A 22,148-nucleotide genomic window follows, 5' to 3' on the forward strand; every position below is an offset into this window, starting at 1 on the left:
CTCTCGGCAGCGCCGCTAGATGGTGCCGCGTGTCCAGAAGTAAGCGCGAGATAGGAGCCCATTAAGTCCTACGACGCGCCTCTCAGCGTTCGCATGCAGTGACAAGCCATGCATTTTGGAGGACACGCGCAGCCTTCGTGGCGGCACCGAGCGTTATTAGGCTAGAGCGAAGCAGGAATCTCGCTGCAATACGCGCACCTCAATGCAATACCTATCGACAATGGCGATACGTTGTGCCACTGTATTGATTCAGTACTAAACGTATTAGTGTCCGCAATCGGCCGATGGGTCTTGCTGAATTTCCCTTTCATTTCGAGTATTGTTTCAGGCACAACTTCGTCTTTGATGGCACGGCTAAACGTACATTATCTCTGCCTGAGAGTGACTCTGCCCCCCCATGCACTGCTAAATATCTGAGTCACATATTGTCATTAGCTTTATCAATAGTTACATTCAAAAACACAAACATACGGTATAAAGAAAGTCGAATATCACCTAGGTTATACACTTAAACAATTGTATAATGCGTGCATTGAACAGGCGCTGCTCCTTTTCATTGTATGGGACAGGTCAGCAGTCTGGAGGTATGATTTTATTGCATTTTTTTAAACCTGCAAATCATTCGCATTTTTTGTCAACCTTAATGCAGTTCGGAATTCCGTGAAAAGCGTTTGAGTGTGATAATTAAGCTGCCTCGTTGCATAGTTTGTCGTGAGTAGCGTAATTTTGATGCGAAGAGGGCTAGCATTACATTGCCCCTTACTAGGAAGGTATGCTACAGCGAATTCAAGCTCGTGAAGTGTTAGCCTAAACACTGAACAATGATCCAATGTAGTGGCACAACAGCCCGAAAGACGAAAGGCAGGACGACCATCAGCACTGGCTGTTAACGCTTTGTCCTGTGGCCAATTGAAGAGCCCACGCCGGCCAACGCTACCGTGGACAACACTGGTACCGAGCACTAGAGTACCAATAAAAAAACAAGTAAAATAATGTTTGCGCTAGAATTCATACTCACGTGCACCTGGCGCTACGTGTAAGAACCCCTATACGGCTTACTTAACGTCCAACCACTTCAACCGCTCTCCAATTTCGCCTTAAAGCGAATAGGCCGCTATCGCGCGCCGATAGCGCCGGCTGCTGATGCGAGAAGATACTCCGCACCTTGAGCCTATTTCGAAAGCCGTCGGGGCTTTTGACACATTTAGTCGTGAGACGTAGACGCGAACATGGCCACGGACAGGGCGACGGTGCTGCAACGCTATCTCGATCTGGAGCAGCCGGACGACGCTGTCTTCTGCACCTACGTTTTCGTTGATGGAACTCTGGAGAAAACGCGCTCCAAGACGAAGACTCTGGACTTCGAGCCGGAGTGCGCCGAAGGTGTGTAAAAGCATAGAAAAAGATATGCTGTAAGGTGCTTCTAAAGAAGGCGTTTAGTGTCACCGATAGCGGCAGTAGCTGGCCGGAAGATATGCCTCCTCCTACGTGGCTCTATCATCAGGTTTAGCTTAAAGTTTACCCTTAAGAACTCCGTTGATGGAAGTATGCTGAGGCCCCTTGACGCAAATCATTTTTACATGGGATAACTAAATTAATTATGTTTATGTTTTTTTCCCGGCTATAACTATGGGTTCATGTCTGAAATGTGTGCTCCGCTACCTAAAGCTTTCTTTACGAAATTCGTTCGATGTCACCTGTGAGGTTCCGAGACAAATGTATCTTTACGAGTCCGTATTTATTGTCTGATTGGGAAAAACAAATGAATTGATATTCAGAATGCAAGTTGTCACATGACTGAGTCAATCAATGGATGAGAAATAGTACAGGCACATAAGTGCGGAAAGACGCGACAGTGCTGGCTTTGCTCCATCGCAGGACATCGACACAATGAGCTTGTGAGGTATAATGTTTACCTGATGATATTTAAACAAAATTTTGTTAAATTGCATCTTCGTCTTCTCTATGGCATAGTAGAAAGATGAAGCAACATGTGGCTTTGTTCACTGCATCTCCTGCTAGAAGTTAAATAAAGTTACTTCTTTCTTTTTAGTAATGACATGATATTAGAGTGGTATAGCTTGCACCTAGATGTACGAGACATACGGAATTCTGGAACCGTAGCCTAGTTCAGGTGGCGAAATCTTGTGGTAGTTTCTTGAACCACTATGCCAAAGATGTTTTTGTTTTTTTGCAAGATTACTTTTGGCAAAACAAAAGAAAAAAACCACTATACAATAATAATTGTTTTAGTGCCAAAGCATTTATGCATTCGGCTAAGCAGTGCTTAGCCTCCCATTGCAATAGTAATCTTCCGAAATCGTGCAGGTAGAGGCCCGATAAGATGCCAGATCTCAGAGGCCGTGGTTGTGCGCTCTGGTTCAATCTAACTGTCACCAGGTAACGCCATCAGCACTGTCGTAGCGCAGGTCCAAGTCTCCGTAAACTGCAGTACGCTTACAAATAGCTTTAAGCCCTAATTGCCAAGAAAACCACAGCTCAGCGCACAACAACTAATACCTGTGTCACACGGGCACATTTGGAAGGCCTTCCAGTCGACGGCCTTCGAAATGCCACAACTCTATCGACTCAAAGGAGTTGTCGCGCTGCTACACGGCACTTTCGAAAGGCTGTTGAGTGGGTCAAGCGTTTCTCGTAAAATTGTGTGGCGCTGCGGATCTTTACTTTCGTTTACATGTCACAAAACGTTAAGCAAAATGAAAACCACCTAAAAGCACTATTATTTCTTTTATATTTGTTTATACATTTAAAGAAATGTTTATACATTGCCATACATATATGTTTAGTTCTTAAGTTGTTGAGTAGCGAAACTGTGGCAACGTTTGCGTCGCTGCATGTAGCTGTTGTCGAGAGTATGTGCAGTTCGCACATACCACGTGGCAAAAATACTTTATTGAATAATTAACAACACTCATATATAGTATTTTTAAAGCAGTTTGGTTTGATTTGTTCTTTCTAAACGATACTACGAGCACACTGTGAACGAGAGGGCATGTTCACACTGTTTCCCCGTTTCCGTTGCTCAAAGGCCATCGAGATTTCGATAGAGTTGTAAGGTGCTCCGTTGACTCGATAGAGAATTGACTCGGCGGCCTTCGAAACCGCCCGTGTAGCAGCTCTAACTTGACCTTTGAGTCAACTGACTATCGGTTGCAAGGCCTTCCAAACGCCCGTGTGACACGGGTATAAGAAGGTTTCCTTAGAGCGAACTCGATACTACCATGTGTAGGGTGTTGCAAGTAGCCCATGGTTATCACAGACAGATAACGGCGTAATCTCGTGAAAATATTAGCCTTAAATTTACGGCACCACGACGCTCAGCTTTCCCATCAATGGCGTATCGTCCTTGACTGCAGAGTCTCGCAGCAATACCTAATATCGCTTTTCGTGGTCCAATAACGCTGCACATATATTCCCCGCTGCACACACGAAGGTGACTGACCTAAGCTTAAGAGAACACATGGTCATCAATGCGGAAGTCACATCGCGAGATGGAGAGATAGAACATCCCTCCTCACTTCATTCTCAAGTGCCAAGCACTCAAGCGTCAGATACCGCGAGCACAGATTATGCAGATTCTGGGTTGGGCGCAGTGTCATACTTGCTTTTTTCTGCTCTGCGGCAGGCTGCAACTACATTATGCGACGATTTCAGCAAGCGTATAGGCCCATCATGTACTGAAACCTTATACTTCGTGAAACGTGATACCCGATTCACTCGCTCACTCTTATCGTGTAGTTTATCTATGCCTTCCATCATTTATTGTTTTAATGATTTGCAGACTGCCCGGAATGGACTTTTTGCGCCTTGTTATCCTACCAGTGGCCGGATGCAGGCCCGGAGTCCGAGGCCTACTTGTCGCCAGTCGCCCTGTTCAGGGACCCGTTCCTCAAGGGCCGCAACAAGCTGGTCCTCTGCGAAGTACTACAGCACGACCGCACACCCATAAGTAAACCTTTATCATGCGCCTAACCACGTTTGATCAGGTAGAAATGTGCACCGGTTTTGTTGCTAGACATAACAGGCTTTCTTTCGTTGTGTATTGTGTGTATTGTGGCATTACGGGAAATGGGATGTCACTGACAGTGCTTTATCGTACAAAACTCCCTGCTATAAAGGTGAAACACCTGGTGGCGCACACCCAGAGGCACTATAACGTAAAGCTATTCCACAGTGTTTGTATTGCAACCTGCACCAGTCCACAAGTCCACCACAACTGGTCAAACACTTTGCGTGCCATGACCACTTCGCTTGTCGGTCACGCGACCTCACCAAAAGAGCAAGAACTCCCCACCTGATATCACGTGCACACTCTGATTACGCCCGATTAGATTGATCAAAATAAAAATAAATATTTCTGGGCCCTGTTTTGAAGTCGGGAGTTAGTGCGGTCGCGAATGTTCCATGCATGGTGCCGTGCCATGTGTCGGGAGAAAGTAACGTCCCGAACGACGTTCAAGACATGAGAAAAGGTTTATGTAGAAATGTACATGATGGCGCTTTACAGCAACGGCTGCATCTACTGGAGCAAACAACATGCTAAAGTCCTTGCATGTCCGAGCCTCTTCTACAGAAGTCCGAATTTACTTTTAACAACAAAATCTATATATGAGTAACCTTCCGAATTTTTTTGCGTCCGTCAACAGAAACGGACTTATTGATTTCTAATAAACCCATACACAGTGGGTTTCATTGTTTGATTTGTGTGTGATCACGTACAGGCGCAGGGCGCTATAACGTAAAGCCATTCGAAACGTTTTTATTCCAAATCTGCAATTATCCCTCCACGATTGGTGAAAAACTTTTTTGAACCACCCCCGCTTCGCCTATCTGTCACGCGACCCCACACAAACCGCGATATCTCCCATCTGATATGACGTGTACACACTAATTATGCAGGATTGAATTTAGCAAAAGAAAAATAGTTGTTTATGATTCGACACCTTTTTCTCATTACCTCTCGGCTATTCATCATATGTTTTCGGGTTGCACCCACTTACCTGCCTGTCACGCGACGTCACAATACCGCGAAAACTCACCGCGTCAAAGTGATGTGTGCGCGTTGAAGATTTAATATGCCGAACAAAACTGATTTTTTTTTCTGAATAGCCGCAGGCTGCCCCGTTTCGAAAGAAATAAAAGATGGCCGCCGCCGATCGCTCCGAAACTGGCTACTCGCACCTGCCGGAGAGCATGGCTCGATTTGCGTACAATAAAACGTTTTGCGTGGCCGTGTAACGTTATCGAGCACTTTTGGCGCATTTATAACCTCGATCTGCCAACTCTTCTTTGCTGAGGATACGTTTTAGCGGCATTCTTAACCTTTCATTGCATGCCGCCGTGATTTTCCACCAGCCACCTCAAGGTAAGTAAGGGAAAGTGCACCAATCGCAGATGCCGGCACCACCCTATTCTTGTTGTTATCGATTTTCACTGCACTCGCTCGGCCCCATCGAATCCCTCTCCACTTGAGCATGCGCCTCGCCTCTTGTCAGCCAATTAGATAAGATAAGCCACTGAGTGTATAGGCAATGTTACTCGTTTTTCAAGCAAACAAAGGTGACCTCCTATAAACGGGGAGAACGTTTGATTGGTCTGTTCAGACAACTCTGTGGGTCACCGCCCAATGCTTGCGTCGGCGGTTGCGCAAATTTGACATCACAAAATTAATATAAAAAACATATTGGAATAGCTTTACGTTATAGAGACCCAGTGCGGTGACGCAGATGTCAAAATGCGGATCAGAGTAGAACGCTCGCCATGGTAAATAGCATGACCTCAAGGTCATTGCAGTATATAAGCAGGAGAGGTGTCGGCCCTAAAACAGCTGTGTTTTCGATGGGGGCGGATGCGGATAGTTCGTAAACCCGAAGAACAACATGCGTACCAGGCGTGCCAGAGGGAATAGCAACGCGAATATAAACGGCGCCGGCGCGAAACTATTACAGACGAAGAATCTTTCCACGATACTGAAAGAACAAAAAACCATTCAGCTCTGTAAAGATGAAATGGCAGCGAAATCATATTGTTTTTTGTTTGAGAGCTTCGACTGTCGTCAGCTTTCGCTGCCATTCCATCTTCACAGAGTAGAATGGTAGTCGTTCTTTTTATCCCGTTAATTTCCCTCTTCACTCGTTGAGAGAATTCACTGCCAATCCCAAACGTCCAACGTCCCACCTTTTTGCCGGACTCCCTGGTCTCCACCGTTGCACAATACGAGACGAGCACGTGGCAGGCTGTAAACCTGATGTCGACCCCGTTTTTACGGAAGTACTCGACAATTGCCCCTTTCGCCAATTAAAGGCCTCTTCGTAACAATTAATCTGTGAGGTTAGGGTGACTGGCCTTCGCGGTGGTCGGAGGGCGGCGTTGCCCTGAAGCAAGTTGTCATTGTTTCCGCGTCGCCGTCGGCGCCAGGACCAGTCATAGGCCAGGAGGGGGGGGGGGTGCTCTTGTCTCGCCTGTCAGCTCTGGGCGGTCGAAAAGCAGGTGATGCGGAACGTAATTGCTTATCCGTTATTTTCAGCAGACGCTGATTTAGTCGCTTTGAGCAAACGACGAAACCTGAACGACACTCCACAGCTGCACGTCTGTCGGTGAAGCACGCTTTGTTCCGAGGGCTCTCGAGGCACAAAAGCTCCTTTTCGCCATTACCCCTCTGCTATTGGTCAAAAGCTTTTGGACTGCACCGCTTCCACTAAAGTCCCTTGATAATTTGAAAGATACGACACTCTTTGAACTCTGCCGCCGCCGCGCAACCTCCTCGCCCCTTGCGCGTTCCCCCGCGGCAACCAATTTTGCCCCCGTTTTTCTGCACGACGATTGGTCTCCCTGCCGTTGCCTTTGGAAACGCGCGGATCTTGAGTTTTGCTTGTGTTTTCGTTTTTCGTTCGTGCCATTTTCCTCCTGAGCACGGCTGGCTCGGCGCTTTAGCACGGCGTAGCGAACGTTGTGCGCTGTTTCCTGCTCTATGTGCTAGCGCTATGCCGGACTGTTGCGCATATAACTGAAGCACGAAGCCTGAAGATGGTTATGCCGTTTTTATGATACCACAAGGAAAGCGTGACGGCTTGCGCAGGAAGCAGTGGCTGCATGACATTGGCCGAAATAACTTTGTTCCGACAAAAAACAGCGTTGTTTGCGAGCTGAGGCGTGTTTCTTATAGCTCGTAGCAAAGCATCCCGTAATGCTGCATTTTTTTCTCATTCTTCCGGCCTGCTCACCAGCGTTTTTCTTGCGGTTGTCCTCAGTATGCTTTATATTCTGGGGCGGCTCCATCACCTCGCCCGTCGCTAACTGTTGTTATTCAGTCGGAAGTGCAGCATTATGGATTCTGCTTTATGCCCTGAAAAAAATAGTGGCAATTATACCCGTGGCATTGCAGGTGATGAGCGTTAGCTACTCAACATTGAGTTCTTTTTTTTTAATTTTAAGGCCAAAGCCTTTAGATCTCTATGTTTCAAGATCGCGTTGTAAACTGGAATTATCACGTGACCCATGGAAGGTCAGAGGTGACCTATAGCATGTCCACCCCTGTATAAGAGAATGATTACCCAAGTCAATTAATGAATCATTAGTGCTTGACATAAGGTGGATTAGGGAGGATTAAGGTTGATTAGAGCGTATTAAAGAATAATAAGACGGATTAGAGTGCATTGGAAGGATTAAGATGCATGAATAAAGATTAAGTTGTGTGGAGAAGGATTAAGGCGGATTATGGTGGAATAAGGTGAAGGGTTGATGAAAGGGTATTAAGACCGATTAAGGTGTATGAACAAGGATTAGAGAGGATTAAGGCGGATAAAGGTAGATTAAGGTGATTTATGATTGATAGAGGAGGATTAAAGCCGATTAGGGTTGATTAATGTGGATTAGGGGCCATGGAGCTGGATTAGGTTTGATAGAGATGGATTAGGGTGTATTAAGGTAGATTGGGACTATTAAGCAAGATTAAGTTGGAAAAAGGTGCATGAATAAGGATTAAGGTGGATGAAGAAGGATTGCGGCAGATAATGATGAATTAGGGTTGATAAACGAGGATTAGGACCGTATAGGGTAGGCTAAGGTGCATCAGGGCGATGTAGGTTGATTAGGTTGTATTGAGGTGGATTGGGAGTATTAAGCTGGATTAAGGTGGATGAAGGAGCATTAAGGTGCACTAAGGTGAATTGGGGTGCATTGAGTATTAAGACCGATTAGTCTACCGTAATCCTCCTTAATGCACCGTAATCCTTCTTAATCCACGCATACCCTTCTTCATGCACTTGAAGCCACCCTAATCCACTGTAATCGTTCTTAATGCACCTCAACGCACCTTCATCCACCCTAATCCTCCTTCATCGACCTTGATCCAACCTAGTGCTCCTTTATACACCTTAATCTACCTTCCTTCACGCTGATGCACCTTCATCGACTTTATTCCACCTTAATCCACCTTAATACACCCGAATTCATCTTAATCCAATCACTAATCAATAATTACTTTGCTAATCATTAATAATCTCTCATACGCGGCTTCACATGCTTTAGTTCGCTTCCCGCCTTCCTTCTGTCACGTGATATTTTCTGTAGCTCACAACGGGACTTTGGAACAGAGGTCTAAGGCTTTCGCTCAATGAACCACACACAAAGGGACGTGTCACAAGCAATACTAGATCAGACGCACGAAGTAAAGCATCTGATCATGCGGCAGAAAATTTGTCTGGGGTATAGAACTCGCCACAAAGCCCCCTTTACATCGGTATACCCCGTCCACACGGCTTTAAGAAAAAACCAACCTCCTCATAGACGTTGCCTCCAGCATTATCGATGCTGTTATTAGCATTTCTCAAAATTTTCAACCCCACTGGGGCGCGCAACTGGCCCAAAATAATACGCCTCCATAGAATCCTGCGGCCTGTTCGCGGGAGTCCGGGAGGAATAGCGCGCCGTGCGCAGCCGGCGGGCGAGGAGAATCGAGGAGGAAAGCGCCGTGAGGAGGAGAGTTTCGCTACTTTCAAATTATCAAGGGGCTTTAGCTTCCACTTCTCCTGCCTGCCATCCAACGTCAGAAAACTGCGAAAACTCACCGTGTCAAAGCAACGTGTACGCGTTAAAGATGCGTTATTATGCTGAACGAAACAGTTTTTTAAGGCATAGCCGGAGACTGCCTCGTTTCGAGAGGAATAGAAGATGGCGGTCGGCCAATCGCTTTGGCGCTGGCGACTCGGCACTGCCTGGAACATAGAATTATTTTCGTTTAATATTGTTTCCACGCGGCAGTCTAACGTTATCGAGCGTTTTTTGCACATATACGGCATGGCTCTGCCAAGGCTTCTTTTCTGACGGTCCATTTTAGCTGCATTTTTTACCTTTCTTTGCATGCCCGGCGATTTTCGACCAGTCGTCGCATAGCGTTACAAAATTTTATGTTATCAAAAGAAAGAAAACGCCAGAAAGCCTGTCAACACTTTACTGCGCCTTTTGTGTGGATTTCATGAAGGCTAATGTGCTGTGTGTTAGCACTCCAGCTATTCGTTCAGTCAATTAATCGCGAACCCAAGCTTCGCATATTTTTGCTCTAAATGCGTATGACGCATTTACAGAATAAAATATTTTCGGAACGGTGGTCTAAGCAAAGGTTACCGCTTGTTTTTTTTTTTTTTTTTTTTTTACGCGATAGCCCTAATTCTTATCACCCGCCATGGTTACGCCGAGCTTAACAACATGCAGGAGAGAGCTGTGTCATGGTAAAGGTAATCAAGTTGAAATAAAATTGTCTTGGGAGGGTCAGCACGGCGGCAAAAGAGTAAAAAAACTTCGGTTTGTCCAGTAATTTTGTCCGCCCTTTTATCGGACGTTCCAGACCGCATTTTTCTGCAATGCCACTAAAACAGTGGGTGCATTAACGCGCTACTGCGACCACGTATATAGTTTCCAGAGGATGGCATCAAATGTATTTTACGATGTGCTAAACGCGCTGGGCAGCACCAAAAATGGAATGTCTGTGGCCAACAGAGCAAGCGACTAAACACGCAGCATGTGCTGCAGAGCGAAACACAGTATTAAAGTGCAAACACAATATAGGTGGTCAAGTGCTGCAATTAATCGTCAAGGAAGCACTGACAAATCAATATCAGAGCGCCGCGAAAACGGAACTGCAATGACGATGGAGCACCGCCGTACACGCACGTCTACACACTAGCAGGCGACAGCACGCGCAATCAACACTAACCAAACGTGGTGTTGACGGTGACTCCGATCGATTCCGCAGGGAATAGTGACCCGGAAAAGTCCGTATATATACCGTTATATGAAACCTTCCGGCTCACATTTCAAACATTCAAGCATAGCACATGGGCCGACAGCTTCAACTTGCCGTCACGTAGCCAGCGCACGCGCGGCGCGGCAGCCGAGTTCCCCTACCGACGTCACATGCGGGAGGGCGCCACTCAGAAATCAGTGTCTGCGATGGGGGCCGATTCTTGGTGCGACGAGGGCTAATCGCTTCGTATGCGCTGCGTTCTCGCTGTTCGCGTTGAGGCGAGAGGCAGCTCGGATGTGAATTCGCTCTCTGCTGCTGCCGCGCTTCCTTACTCCAGCGTTTTGACGGCGGGTTTCCGCGGTCACTGAGCTAGATGTGTTCATGTTTGCGTGTGCGCGTGTTACCCCATGCTTGTATATTTAGCCAGTAAGCGAATGTTTACAAATTTATGCGGCCACTAAAACTACTAGCTTTATTTCGTATAGCTGTCTACCAGTTTGCTATCGCAATCGATGCTTCGCCTTTCGGGTGAAACTGCGACTGTTTACGTAAGTGGAGAAATGCTTTTGAAGTTAACCCAGACTATTTCACAAATACTTTGCCGCAAGAAGTACGTCAATGCGTTCTGCAGAAACGAAGATATTAGAAATCAAACACGCCTTTCGCGGTGCTTCCGCTCCTTCTTCAATGCCTTGCACTAGGAAAGCTACGGAGGAGCACGACGTGTACATAAAGCTCCTGCAACTGAATTTCACCGTGCCGCGCAGTTCAAGTTTGATTTTGAATGTTTGTGTAGCCGCCACTGCTTCCCATTTTGGCGCCTACGACGGACTAAACTTCAGCCAAACGCAGTTGTCCGCCGCGGGCCGCAGTGCGCTTAGCCAGTGAACTCGTCACGGCCCCTCGGGGGGGGGGGGGGCGATATCTGCGCTACTTAGCAGACTGCAGCTGAATGCAGCTGTAGTGCGTATGTACCTGGTTTGCATTGTGCACGACAGGGCTTGTTTGCATACTTGCGCTCATATACTCTAGTCTGACCATGCACGCTACGTGGTGCGGACCGGCTTTGCCCTTAACCAGCGTGACTGACGGATAGTAGACACATTCAACATGCGCATGTTAAAGGTCAATCAAAAAGTCTACTTAGGCGTCCGACCAGGAGTGAGCGCGCGTTGGCAAGCCTGCGTGTGGTGTGGCCTTGAGTTCTGCTTGTTTCGATGATAGTTGAGCGCTCAAGGCTAGTCTAAATTAGCCGGACCCGAGGGCGACGACAACGCTAGGCAGGGCAGCCGATCATAAGCAAACGATAGTCGGATTCATCCCGAAGTACGTATATATTGTCCAACTTCAAAAATAGGTTATCGCTTACTTCAGCCTATTTATTAAACTTCATCAATAAACGCACAAAGTAAGAGTAGGAAGAAACGTACTCCTCCAAACATCTTGATTGACATCAGCTATTAGCCAATAGCAGCCATGTACGGTAATCCAGTACTTTACGAAACAAACCGCCCAGAAAAGAGTTATAAGCAGGCTTCAGTTGAAATAGATCGCTTGAGAGGAAACTGACTTCCCGCTACACTTGGGAGCTCCACGTGCCGCTCTCGACTGCAAAACTTGGCTGAAATGTTCATAGAAGCATATGCTATCCGCCTATACTATATTCTTTCAACAAACCAAAGGGGACAAGGGGGGGGATTCAGCATTCCTTTTATACACCAAATCCCGGTGGGGCTATGCAACAGGTAAAAGAGTTTCGCTTTAAAACAGTCTTTTCATAGCACTTCAAATATTGTGGCTCTTCTCATTCTAACTACATGGTACATCGCAAAGTATTTCTTTCCTGAGCCTTCGCTTTTACATGGCGATATTTTGCACACCGATAGACTAAAGTAGTCTATACTGCCAGTATACTGATTTCATTTTCATTATTCATTTTGTTTTGTTTTCAGAGAGCAACACCCGCCGGAGTTGCCTTGATGCAATGCTGAAGGCAAGTGACCTGGAGCCCTGGTTCGGTATCGAGCAAGAGTACGTCATGACTGAAAAGGATGGACACCCACTAGGCTGGCCAAGAGACGCCACCCATACAATAAAACCTCTAGGCAAGTCATAGAACATCTTCGCACCCTGTACGACGTGTAGCATAAGCAGGTCCCGCAAGGTCACAAAAAAGAGTAACACGACCGCCGCCTCTTTGTCTTCTATGTCTTTTTGCGTGCCTCGTTAGAGGTGCACGTCGCCTGATAAAGCGCTTTAACTTGGATTAACGCATTAACTCCCTTCTCCTGCAGGAGCCATGTGATTATTTGCAGCGTGCAATGACGCACTATTCGCTCCAAGTAAGGTGCCTGTAAAAGTTGGCCCTCCTCACGACAAAGCACCACACACGTATTTCTGGCAGCATAGGAGAGGTGGTGTTGGAGTTGAGGCTGCGAGGCGCGCTCTGGTACAAGATGCTGAGATTCGGTCTCAGTACACTGCGCTGTGACGCGGAGAGGCAGCTGGTGCAGTCACACTGCACTTGCATGAGCGCTCACCTGATTGGCTGACGCTAGACTCAGCGCTTCCACTCACTGTTGTAAGGTTACTGTGAGACACTGTATATGCAGGCCATAAGCAAAGTTCTGCGCCGAAAGAATTCTGTATATATGTCCGCGGTTTCGTGGCCGCGAGGTACACTTATAGGACTTTCGTCAACTGCGACGGTTGAATCCGCGCAGCTTATTTATGAAAATAGACCTTCGCTTCAAGAGTGCTTACAGTTAAGGCCTTGGAAAGGCCGCAAAATTTATCAGTGTTTACTGCTTTCCTCTGTTAAAGATCGGTGCTTGTATTTACCAAGCTCACAGTGACGATCACTGGTGTACGCTGTTGACGAATTTTAAAGATAAAGTGAGACCCCCGTGTTACCAGAGAAGGGTAGCTAACATCTTAAAGACACCTTGTCTCTTTTAGGTACTTGTTGTCACCCCTTGTTCGGCTTTATGAATTGGGTATTTTAGGGCAGTTTTTCACTTCCTCTTGAATTATTAATGTGGGAGGTAAAACGTTTCAGAACTATGTTCATGAACAAATAGGTATTACATTTTTCTGGTTTTATTGCAATGGAAATGTGCCTTCTAGTGCAACGACAAGCTCTACGGCAGTTTTCAACTTCCTTTTGGTTCATTATGATGGGTGGTAAAAACATTACACGCATAACCTCCAGTGGGGGTTATCTAAATTATGCACAAGCATTTTCTGCGAATCACCTGCTCCTTTGTCGTCATATGCTGCTGTGCTTTGTATAATAGCGAGAAACACGGACAAAGAATCGTGAAACGAGAAGCTTGGTTGCAACACTGAAATGTTAGCTGAGACCAACATTAGACGACGAAGAGGCGAGTAGTAGGAATGTTCTCTCATGTTATATGATGATGCTTTGAAATGATGCTGCCGATTTCAGCAAGGTGAACAGTGGCCGATGTTGGCTGTAGTACGTGACATAATGAAACAATACCAGGTTCGGTAGACCACGTACGTAAGCGTAGCCAATGACACTGCCTCTTCTCGATGCGAGCCATTATCAACCTTTATCAACCGTACTCTGGCGATGACCAGGTATGGCGCGGCCGCGCAGGCCCTATCTTGAAAGCTATCTTCGATGGGGAAGAAGTGCAGCAAGGGCTGATAGCTTTATTGCTCTGTGTTTTCGCCGCTTCTTTCGCATTGAAGCGTGAGACGGCACGAAGGTCAATTCACTAGCTGCAACGAGCTTTATCTTGAAAATGATCTCCTCATGCGGGACAGATGCCCGGACGAGTTTCCGCATTGGGTAGGCATAGAAATGCTTACGTGTTTAAAAGTTTCAGAACAAAGTTTAAAAAGATCAGGCGACGGTCATGTTTCGACTATTTTTACGTCCAAGTTATTGGTTAATTATTACACGAAACAACTTCAAGACTAAATTTTATGGCACTAACTCTATCTGTCCGTATTCAGGTCCATACTGCTATGGCGTCGGGGCTGATGCCGTTTCGGGGAGATACGTATCGGACGCTCACTACAAGGCATGCACTTACGCCGGGGTCAAAATGGCTGGTACGAACTCTGAGGGCGTCCTGTCACAGGTAAAAGTCCATTTTTGTGTTGCACGATTAGTACCAGGATTTCTAATGAATGTTACTCGGAGGGCACTTGTAAGCCTATGCCATTCCTCAAGCAGCATTACCGCAGAATTATTGTTAACATTAGTAGTAGTAGTAGTAGTATCCGAGCACTTGTAAGCCTATGCCATTCCTCAAGCAGCATTACCGCAGAATTATTGTTAACATTAGTAGTAGTAGTAGTAGTAGTAGTAGTAGTAGTAGTAGTAGCAGTAGTAGTAGTAGTAGTAGTAGTAGTAGTAGTAGTAGTAGTAGTAGTAGTAGTAGTTTTCCCAACATATATACAAATGGCACGAAAGGCAAAGCGAGGAGCAAGCTTGCCACTGCCCCCGGTAGAGGCGCAACGCCTGCTTACTCTTCAGAAAGGAGGAAACCGAAACATAGAAATTGACGATGGGTAGAAGGGGAGGAAAGAGGAAAGAAAGACAAAAATGGCAAATCTAAAAAGTGAAGCAAAGTGCGCGCAGCACAGATCACACATAGCGCAGGACGCACACAGTAGGACCAGTCACTGCAGGTCAGACTATACTCAAGGATGTTAGCATCGTGTGGACGGATGAAGATGACGCACACACTCGATGAGAACAGCAGGTTATATCGGTGGTCCAAAATTAGTGCTACTTGAGGGAAGCTGCCTGCTCAGAGGCTGCTTTTGTTTGCTAGGTATACTTTGTGGCCCAAAATACATTTCTTGGAAAGGGGCAGAAGAAAGGAAGACATTGGCGTTTCACTGTCTTCCTCTCTTCTGTCTCTTTTCAAGTAATGTATTTTGCACCACAAAGTATACCTAGCAAATCTAAGCAGCAGCTTGCGCAAGAAGAAGTCCTTTTGGGAGAGACTGCTTGCCGAGCTATATTTCGTGTAGCGTGATGCCATGTAGTCATCCTGTCTATTCAAGCATGGTCGCCAGACATTCCTCGACGCATTCTCAACCTTTTTTTCGAATAGTACAAATACCATGATTGTGTAGTAGATGTTAGCACGAATAGTGGCGTTCCAAGTAGGTTGTCCTGAGGAAATGCATTCGGGCAAGCAATAAGATCGCGCGCACACTCGCGACGCGTGCGCGTAATACGCTGATTATGCCAGTAGTCTTTATGTCAAAAAATACAAGACTTACAAACGCACAGCGTCGTGCCATTGACCGTTTTTACTGTAAATGTTGTGAGACTTCCACAGCCACGACAATGTTACAAAAAACAGTTGAGCGGCGATTGTAACCGTTTCTCCGTTTCCTTCTTGTTCAAGCATGCCCCCTGTATGCAGTTGACATTGCTTCTGACTACGGATTTATTGTCGCTTCGCTTGCCAAGGCATGCATACCGTTGCGTGCCTCGAAAGCTATAATAGTGACAGAAAGAATGACAATGACGGCGCCGTGCGTAAGGGTCTTCAAAAGAGGACGTGTAACTGTATATTTATTATAGGAAAGGAGGAGAATTTGTTTAATTTGATTTCATTTTTCTTGTTTACACCAGAAATTTCGCCAACAGTTTATTGCTGTAATCTGCAGCATGTCTGCATGGTCTCCATAGGTATCGTGTTTGGCAGTAGCTAGCAAGTATAAACATCGGAGACTGTAGGCGGCCTGGTTTACAAGGCAATTATTTACAGGCATTTGAGATCACAACAAAGAAAACAAAAAAGAATATGCGTGCTTATACATGCGATCCCATGCTTTCATCGCAGGCAAGCCATCGCTCCCTGAACTAAAACGCATATTACAGTATGCAAATAGCAGTAGTGTACGAAGATGTAGCCGGCAACACTAGAAAAAATTTAACACGAAAATATTTTACTATTTTATTTAAAATAGTAGGATCTATATATCACTTCCGTATTTGTTACACACTGCGATTCCTTATTTGCAATAAAATTTCGTTGTCCTTATCTCCTTCATGCTACTTAAGCTTACTGGAGGCTATTCAAGCTTGAGGCCGCGTGCAACTAGACACATGACTATTAAGTTGACGGGTGCTTGTTCTTGCACACTGAGGATGGTTCAGTATCAGTATACTACATGCACCGATAAGTTTCCCAGAGTGTCATGTTAGGCATGATATCACGCCTCGCCAGTAGTCTGGGAGACGCGAGCGCGAGATTGCATGACCTGCGCTGGTTTAGACGCTACCAACGCTGCCTGCTGCTCTCTTGTTCAGTCCGTTGTTGGCATTATATTTTATACGCAAACCTGTGTCGTCGTATCCGGCTTCTATCAACGAAGCATCTTTACCTCACATTAAGAGGCACCACGCCTATACGTCGTCATCGACCGGGATCACTTCTCAAGCGCCTACAGTGTCCGTTTGAAGAAAACATTTGTCTTCCACTGCTGAGGTGTTAAAAATATATTTGTGGTAAAACTTGGGATACAGCTGTGCAATGTGTATTGCGGCTCCACAACGATTTGTTTCTGGGAGTCGTACATTCCAGTCGGCCATTCCTAACAAATACACGTAGGGCTAACATTCGCTCCTTGGAAAACATATTGTGTCAATCCCTGCGCTCGCGCTCGGCTTTATCTCAAAGAACCAAACATCAACAACAATCGCCATCACCTCAAACCACCAGCGTCAACTCACGAAATCACGGAGGAACGAAATAATCTAGAAGGGAGCATTACGTCACTCTGCAGTTCTCGCAAGCCAACTCTCCTTGAAGCCATTCCTTTCATCTTTTCTCTTTGAAAACGTAGACCCAACAGATGATGATGGTGGACTCAACTAACTTGGCTGACTCGCCAGCGCCAAGTTTGCTTGGTTCCCGGTAGGTATTAGTTGACGCGCAATTGATCGAGTGCTTTTCCAGCTATCATGCGCAAATATTCTCCCTAGACTATTGTGCAACTTCGTTCGCTTCTTTCAACACATAAATTTATAGCCTTCTTAGTAACTGACGTGCTACCGCCACGCGTTGTTCTTGGCGCCCGTTGTCTCTTCGTAAGAGCGTACGCGCTTCGCGATGCTTCGCGTGGCTACGCGCGGCGGTGGAAGACACTAAAGCACACCATGGCGTGATCACGTGCCGGGCCGACTCTTTCTGGCTTCAATATTGTTACGTAGTGCCGTCTCGTAGTTCTTGAATTCCCCCAGGCACGTAGCCGTGGGCTCACTCAGAATGCACATTCGGCTTATATCTATCAAGGATCCAGTTCGACCATCATTCGGCTTCCCTGCCTGTACAGCGTGGCCGAGCTACGTTTTCACGACTTATCACTGCTCATCAAGAGATTATGCTGAAAACTAATGAAACGCCGCCTAGACCTTGAACTGCCCTTTGGTGCCTTCGACAGCCTAAAATGTGCCTAGGATGAGGAAAATTAGCGCTACAAAATGCCAACACTCCCTCAGGAAGGGAAGACAAAGACAAGCACTCGTATTTCTATTCCATTGCGGTGTGCGTTGTCTTTTCGTTGCGCTAATTTTTATCCCCAGCAATGTAAGACCAACTAGCTCAACATTTATTTGTTCTGAAGTGTGCCTTAATTGCTGCTCCGGGAATAATTTGGAAAGCTGATTATCCGTCACTGACTTTGAAGCAACTGACGTTGTTAATATTGCAACAAACATACAGAGACTACTTGCACATTTATGCGGATGGTTAAACGTACCCTACCACTTCAGCAGCCGCAGTTGCCATTGAAGCCAAACATGCGACAATAAAATTGAGAGTGTCACACATAACGACACCTATGGTGGGAGAACTTTCAACTCTCCGTACCTCTATGGATTATGTCGCTATTCAGCCGCGCATAAAAATGCGTGGTGTTTCGGGAGTGAAAATTCGCTTATGAGAGCCACAGGTATGTTTTACTCCGCGGTACATACGCGTACAAGTAGCTAGTCGCGACATAAAGGAAAGCTCTAAATACTGAGCACGATATCGTCTTCGCTTCTGAGTCATCGTGGCATTGTCGGTAACAACTGTACTGACAAGGCATCACGGTCTCTCTAAGAAGGCACCCACACGCTTTCAATTACTGTGTCGAGCACGAACGCTGAATGAGAACTTTGTTTACTTACTCGCAGAAACAACTCACGCTTTCTGCAGTTCTCCGAACGTCTCCAAGTGCCGGCTGCCATCCCTGGACCCTTTGTAACGACTGCAAGCGCCAAGCAACATTTCCCGCGCTGGGGCAGATGTTTCCATCTCTCTCTCTCTCTCTCTCTCTCTCTCTCTCTCTCTCTCTCTACCACCTATGTCCTGGAGTGGGATTGCACAGAGACCGAGCGAAGGATATAGTTGAAGGATAGCCCGAGGCCTACTTCCGGAAATTGTTAAGGGGAACAGAATTCGAGAGGGTGTTTTCGTGTTTTTTATGCCCTTGTATGTGCTGCAGTTTGTCCAATGGCTAGTACCTTACGCCTTAAAGGGGTAAACATTTTGTTTTGTTGCATAGAAACTTATTCCGACGCTATTTAAATGCATTTTCTTTCCTTTAATTCTGTCTAGGGCAGCAAACCGGACGCTTGTCTGGTTTTGTCAGAGTTTCCTTTAACTGTGTTTAAGGCAGCAAACCGGATGCTTGTCTTGTCTGCTGTCTCTGACTTTCAATTCATCTGTAACAGTCTTAAGTTAGGACGCGTCCAGTGTCACTGACATGCAACAAGTTGATGGCCCGTCTCTCCTCAGTGGGAGTACCAGGTGGGTCCCCTGGAAGGCATCAGTGCCGCTGACCACGTGTGGATGTCGCGCTACATACTGGACCGAGTGGCGGAGGACTTCGGCGTGCTGGCCACCCTGGACCCTATGCCATACCCACCGGGAAAATGGCTCGGATCTGCAGCCCACACAAACTTCAGCACCAAGGCGATGCGTAGTGACGGCGGCATATGGTGAGTACGTCATAGAGCCCTAGTCTCAAACGCAGAACACTCGGCCGACCCTATGTAAGGTATCTTCCCAAGTGCTCAATGCATAGTACCACAGTAAGAGATCCCCGTTTACATGGTTCTTGCAGCTAAACCGCTGGGCCATTTCGGCTTAAATTTCACACGGAGACACCATATTGCATTGACTATTCTTTAATAGTACGTTTGTGAATAATACATCCCTCTTTCGCTCAAAGTGAAGCCGAAGTGTTCTGTTTGTTTTGTTTTTCTTCGTAGACGCAACCGATACAAAATTCTGACTTCGATGCAGCGGAATGGTGGCCTCATTATTATCTTAAGATTTACTTTGCGACAGTTTACGCCACAAACTGCACTGTGAATTGTCACAGACGTCGCGTTGGAGGGCTTCGGACTAATTTTGGTCACCTGTTGTTCTATAAGGTGGACCTAAGTGCACGAGCGTTCTTGCATTTCGCTTTCATCGAAATGTGGCTGCCGCGGCTGGTAGTCGGAGCATAAAAGTGTTGAGCGTTAGTCAATTAGTGGTAATGAGTGAATTATGAATTAATTAGTTAATGCGGAGCTGCCTTCAAAAAGTCGATTTAGGACTACGCATGTGACTCACGAGCTTTGTAAAAAAGTGCAACGAGTATACACTGATGGTAATACTCGTTGACTGAGTCCTATCAGTATCCCGGCCACGGCAGAAGCATATCGATGGGGAATAAATGCGAAAAACACCCGTGTATTTAGATTAGGGTGTACGTTAAAGTACACCATGTGGCCCAAATTATTCTGCAATCTCCCACTACAGTGTGCCTCATAATCAAATCGTGGTTTTGCCCCGTACTACCCCATAATTTAAATATCCTATTAGTCTCCTCTTTTCCAACGCTTTCCTTTTCCATTGTTTTGCCGCCTCTGCTCTCACCAGTGGCCACGATGGGCAGTTTATTGATGATTAAGTCACTGCTTCGCGCAAAAATGTAAGATAAAGAAAGGCTAAACGTAGAGGCGCCCAATTTACACGTGTTGCCTGGTTGTGTATATTGACAAAGAGGCTGTATGTGACATGTGCACATTAAGGAAAACAGCGGTGGTACATTTCTTGAACGGCAGGCCGTGTTAAAGAGGCTATGCCTGTATGCCTATATGACCAGACTGCAGCTACGGCGACGACCTAACATAGACATGATAACGCTTCGGCCGCGCCCAGATGGGCACTATAGGGAAAACTGCAGGCGACAGTACCACATGAATTAGCACTTAAGGTTGTTTTTCCGATGAGCGCGGCAACATAAACTTTAATAAGCTCATGTTTCTTACCACGCACAGTGTCATCAGAGATGCCATCGAGAAGCTGAAACGCAACGCTGACGCTGATTTGGCCAAGTACGACACCGCCAAGGTCAAGCGAAACAAACTGCGGATGGAAGCGCTGATGCTGACCACGCCCCGCACCCAGTTCACCGCTGAAGATTGCTCCAAGGAGGCCAGTGTGCGCATACCGCGCAATGTGGTTGACGCAGGCAAGGGCTACCTTGAAGACCGAAGACCCGGAAGCAACGCTGACCCCTACACGGTCTGCGAGACACTCGTCAGGACCATTTGCCTCGGCTGATGGACAGTCTGGCATTCCTTCTGACGGACTTTGTGGCCGTTATAAAGCGCTTTATCAAGTTATATAAAGGTGATAAAGTACACGTTCAATAAAGGTACATGATGATCACCACCTGGATGTGTTGCCCTGCAGCTTTTTTCGCTCCTTTCTAGAGAACTGCCTATGCTACCTACCCTAACTTCCTCCTCCGCTGCCCCTCTCGATCTGGCCCTCGCGCAATACAAGTATGACGCACTCCGCACCCCTGGTGTCCTCGAACCGAAATCCGGCACTAAAACCTCGTGAGTACTGTTCAGGTCATGAAGCGGAAAGCGGAGTTTGCCATGGCGATAGGGTGAGGAGGAAAGCGGAGCGCCGGCGGCCACCAGGCATGCGGCCAGCGCGGAAACAAAGAGCTGGCGTGCGCTTCGGACACACTGCTCATGCGCCAACTAAAGGCCTGGGTCAGACACGTACACAGGATTTTCTTTCGGAGGGGGCCCAACCCAAGGTAACCTTACTATGAAAAAAAGGGGCGGGGGGAGAGGGGTACCTTTGCTATTATAAACGCGAATAATGTCTACCGTTCGCCATAGATATGCGTAAACCCGCAAAAGGAAAAAGAAATAAGGTGTATCTCACAGGTACGCCTATGAGATGCACGTCTCCTTTACTTGACAAACAGGGAACCACATCAAATGTTCTTCCGCAGGAAGAACACTGCCAAGGACAAGTACAGAAGCGAAAGTCTAAAATAAAGATTTCTGGTAGTGTTTTATGAACTAGCTGACGCTGGCACGCTGCCGCTGCCAAACGCAACCGGCGAGCCGCCGGGGCTGTCTTGTCGAAAGTCCCGCGTACAACTGTGAAGCGAGCGGCGCGAACGGTGGTCAGTACAGGTCGTCCATGATGTCCTTCTAGAAGACACCATCCGTGTTTCATCCCAGGCTTCTGGCAGACCACTCCTTAGTCTACGGGACCAGGCACCTAGTCCTGGTGACGTTCAGCTATGGGCAGTACGATGCTTGTAACGCAGGTGCGGTAACAATGGCCAGCGCGGCGATGGCTTGCGAGCCGCTGCTATAAGCCGAGATTCACGGAGCGGCCGAAACGCGTCCGCCCTCGTAGCCGGCTGGCGAAGAAGTCATGTGACATTTTAGACAGCAGCTCTTAGGCGCCCATTCCTGCGTTGAGCGTCGGCGTCGGCATAACAGAGTGAACGAGCACAGCGAAGGATGAAAGAACGAACACACAGCGCAGCTGGGAATGAAAGACGCAGATAACGAAAAGCGCGCGACGAGGAC

At 46.8% G+C, this 22,148-nt stretch overlaps 1 protein-coding gene across 1 annotated transcript; it reads left to right on the forward strand.

The window, feature by feature from the left end:
- The first annotated feature begins 1,208 nt into the window (after positions 1–1,208).
- On the forward strand, positions 1,209–20,976 carry LOC139055433 (glutamine synthetase 2 cytoplasmic-like). Its single transcript, XM_070532897.1, has 6 exons — positions 1,209–1,383; positions 3,803–3,970; positions 12,217–12,369; positions 14,249–14,376; positions 19,045–19,247; positions 20,580–20,976. The coding sequence occupies exons 1-6, from the start codon at positions 1,230–1,232 to the stop codon at positions 20,863–20,865; spliced, it is 1,092 nt and encodes a 363-aa protein (XP_070388998.1). The 5' UTR covers positions 1,209–1,229; the 3' UTR covers positions 20,866–20,976.
- Positions 20,977–22,148: the final 1,172 nt, after the last annotated feature.

Source organism: Dermacentor albipictus, chromosome 2 (genome assembly GCF_038994185.2).
Source record: "Dermacentor albipictus isolate Rhodes 1998 colony chromosome 2, USDA_Dalb.pri_finalv2, whole genome shotgun sequence".
Classification (NCBI taxonomy): domain Eukaryota; kingdom Metazoa; phylum Arthropoda; class Arachnida; order Ixodida; family Ixodidae; genus Dermacentor; species Dermacentor albipictus.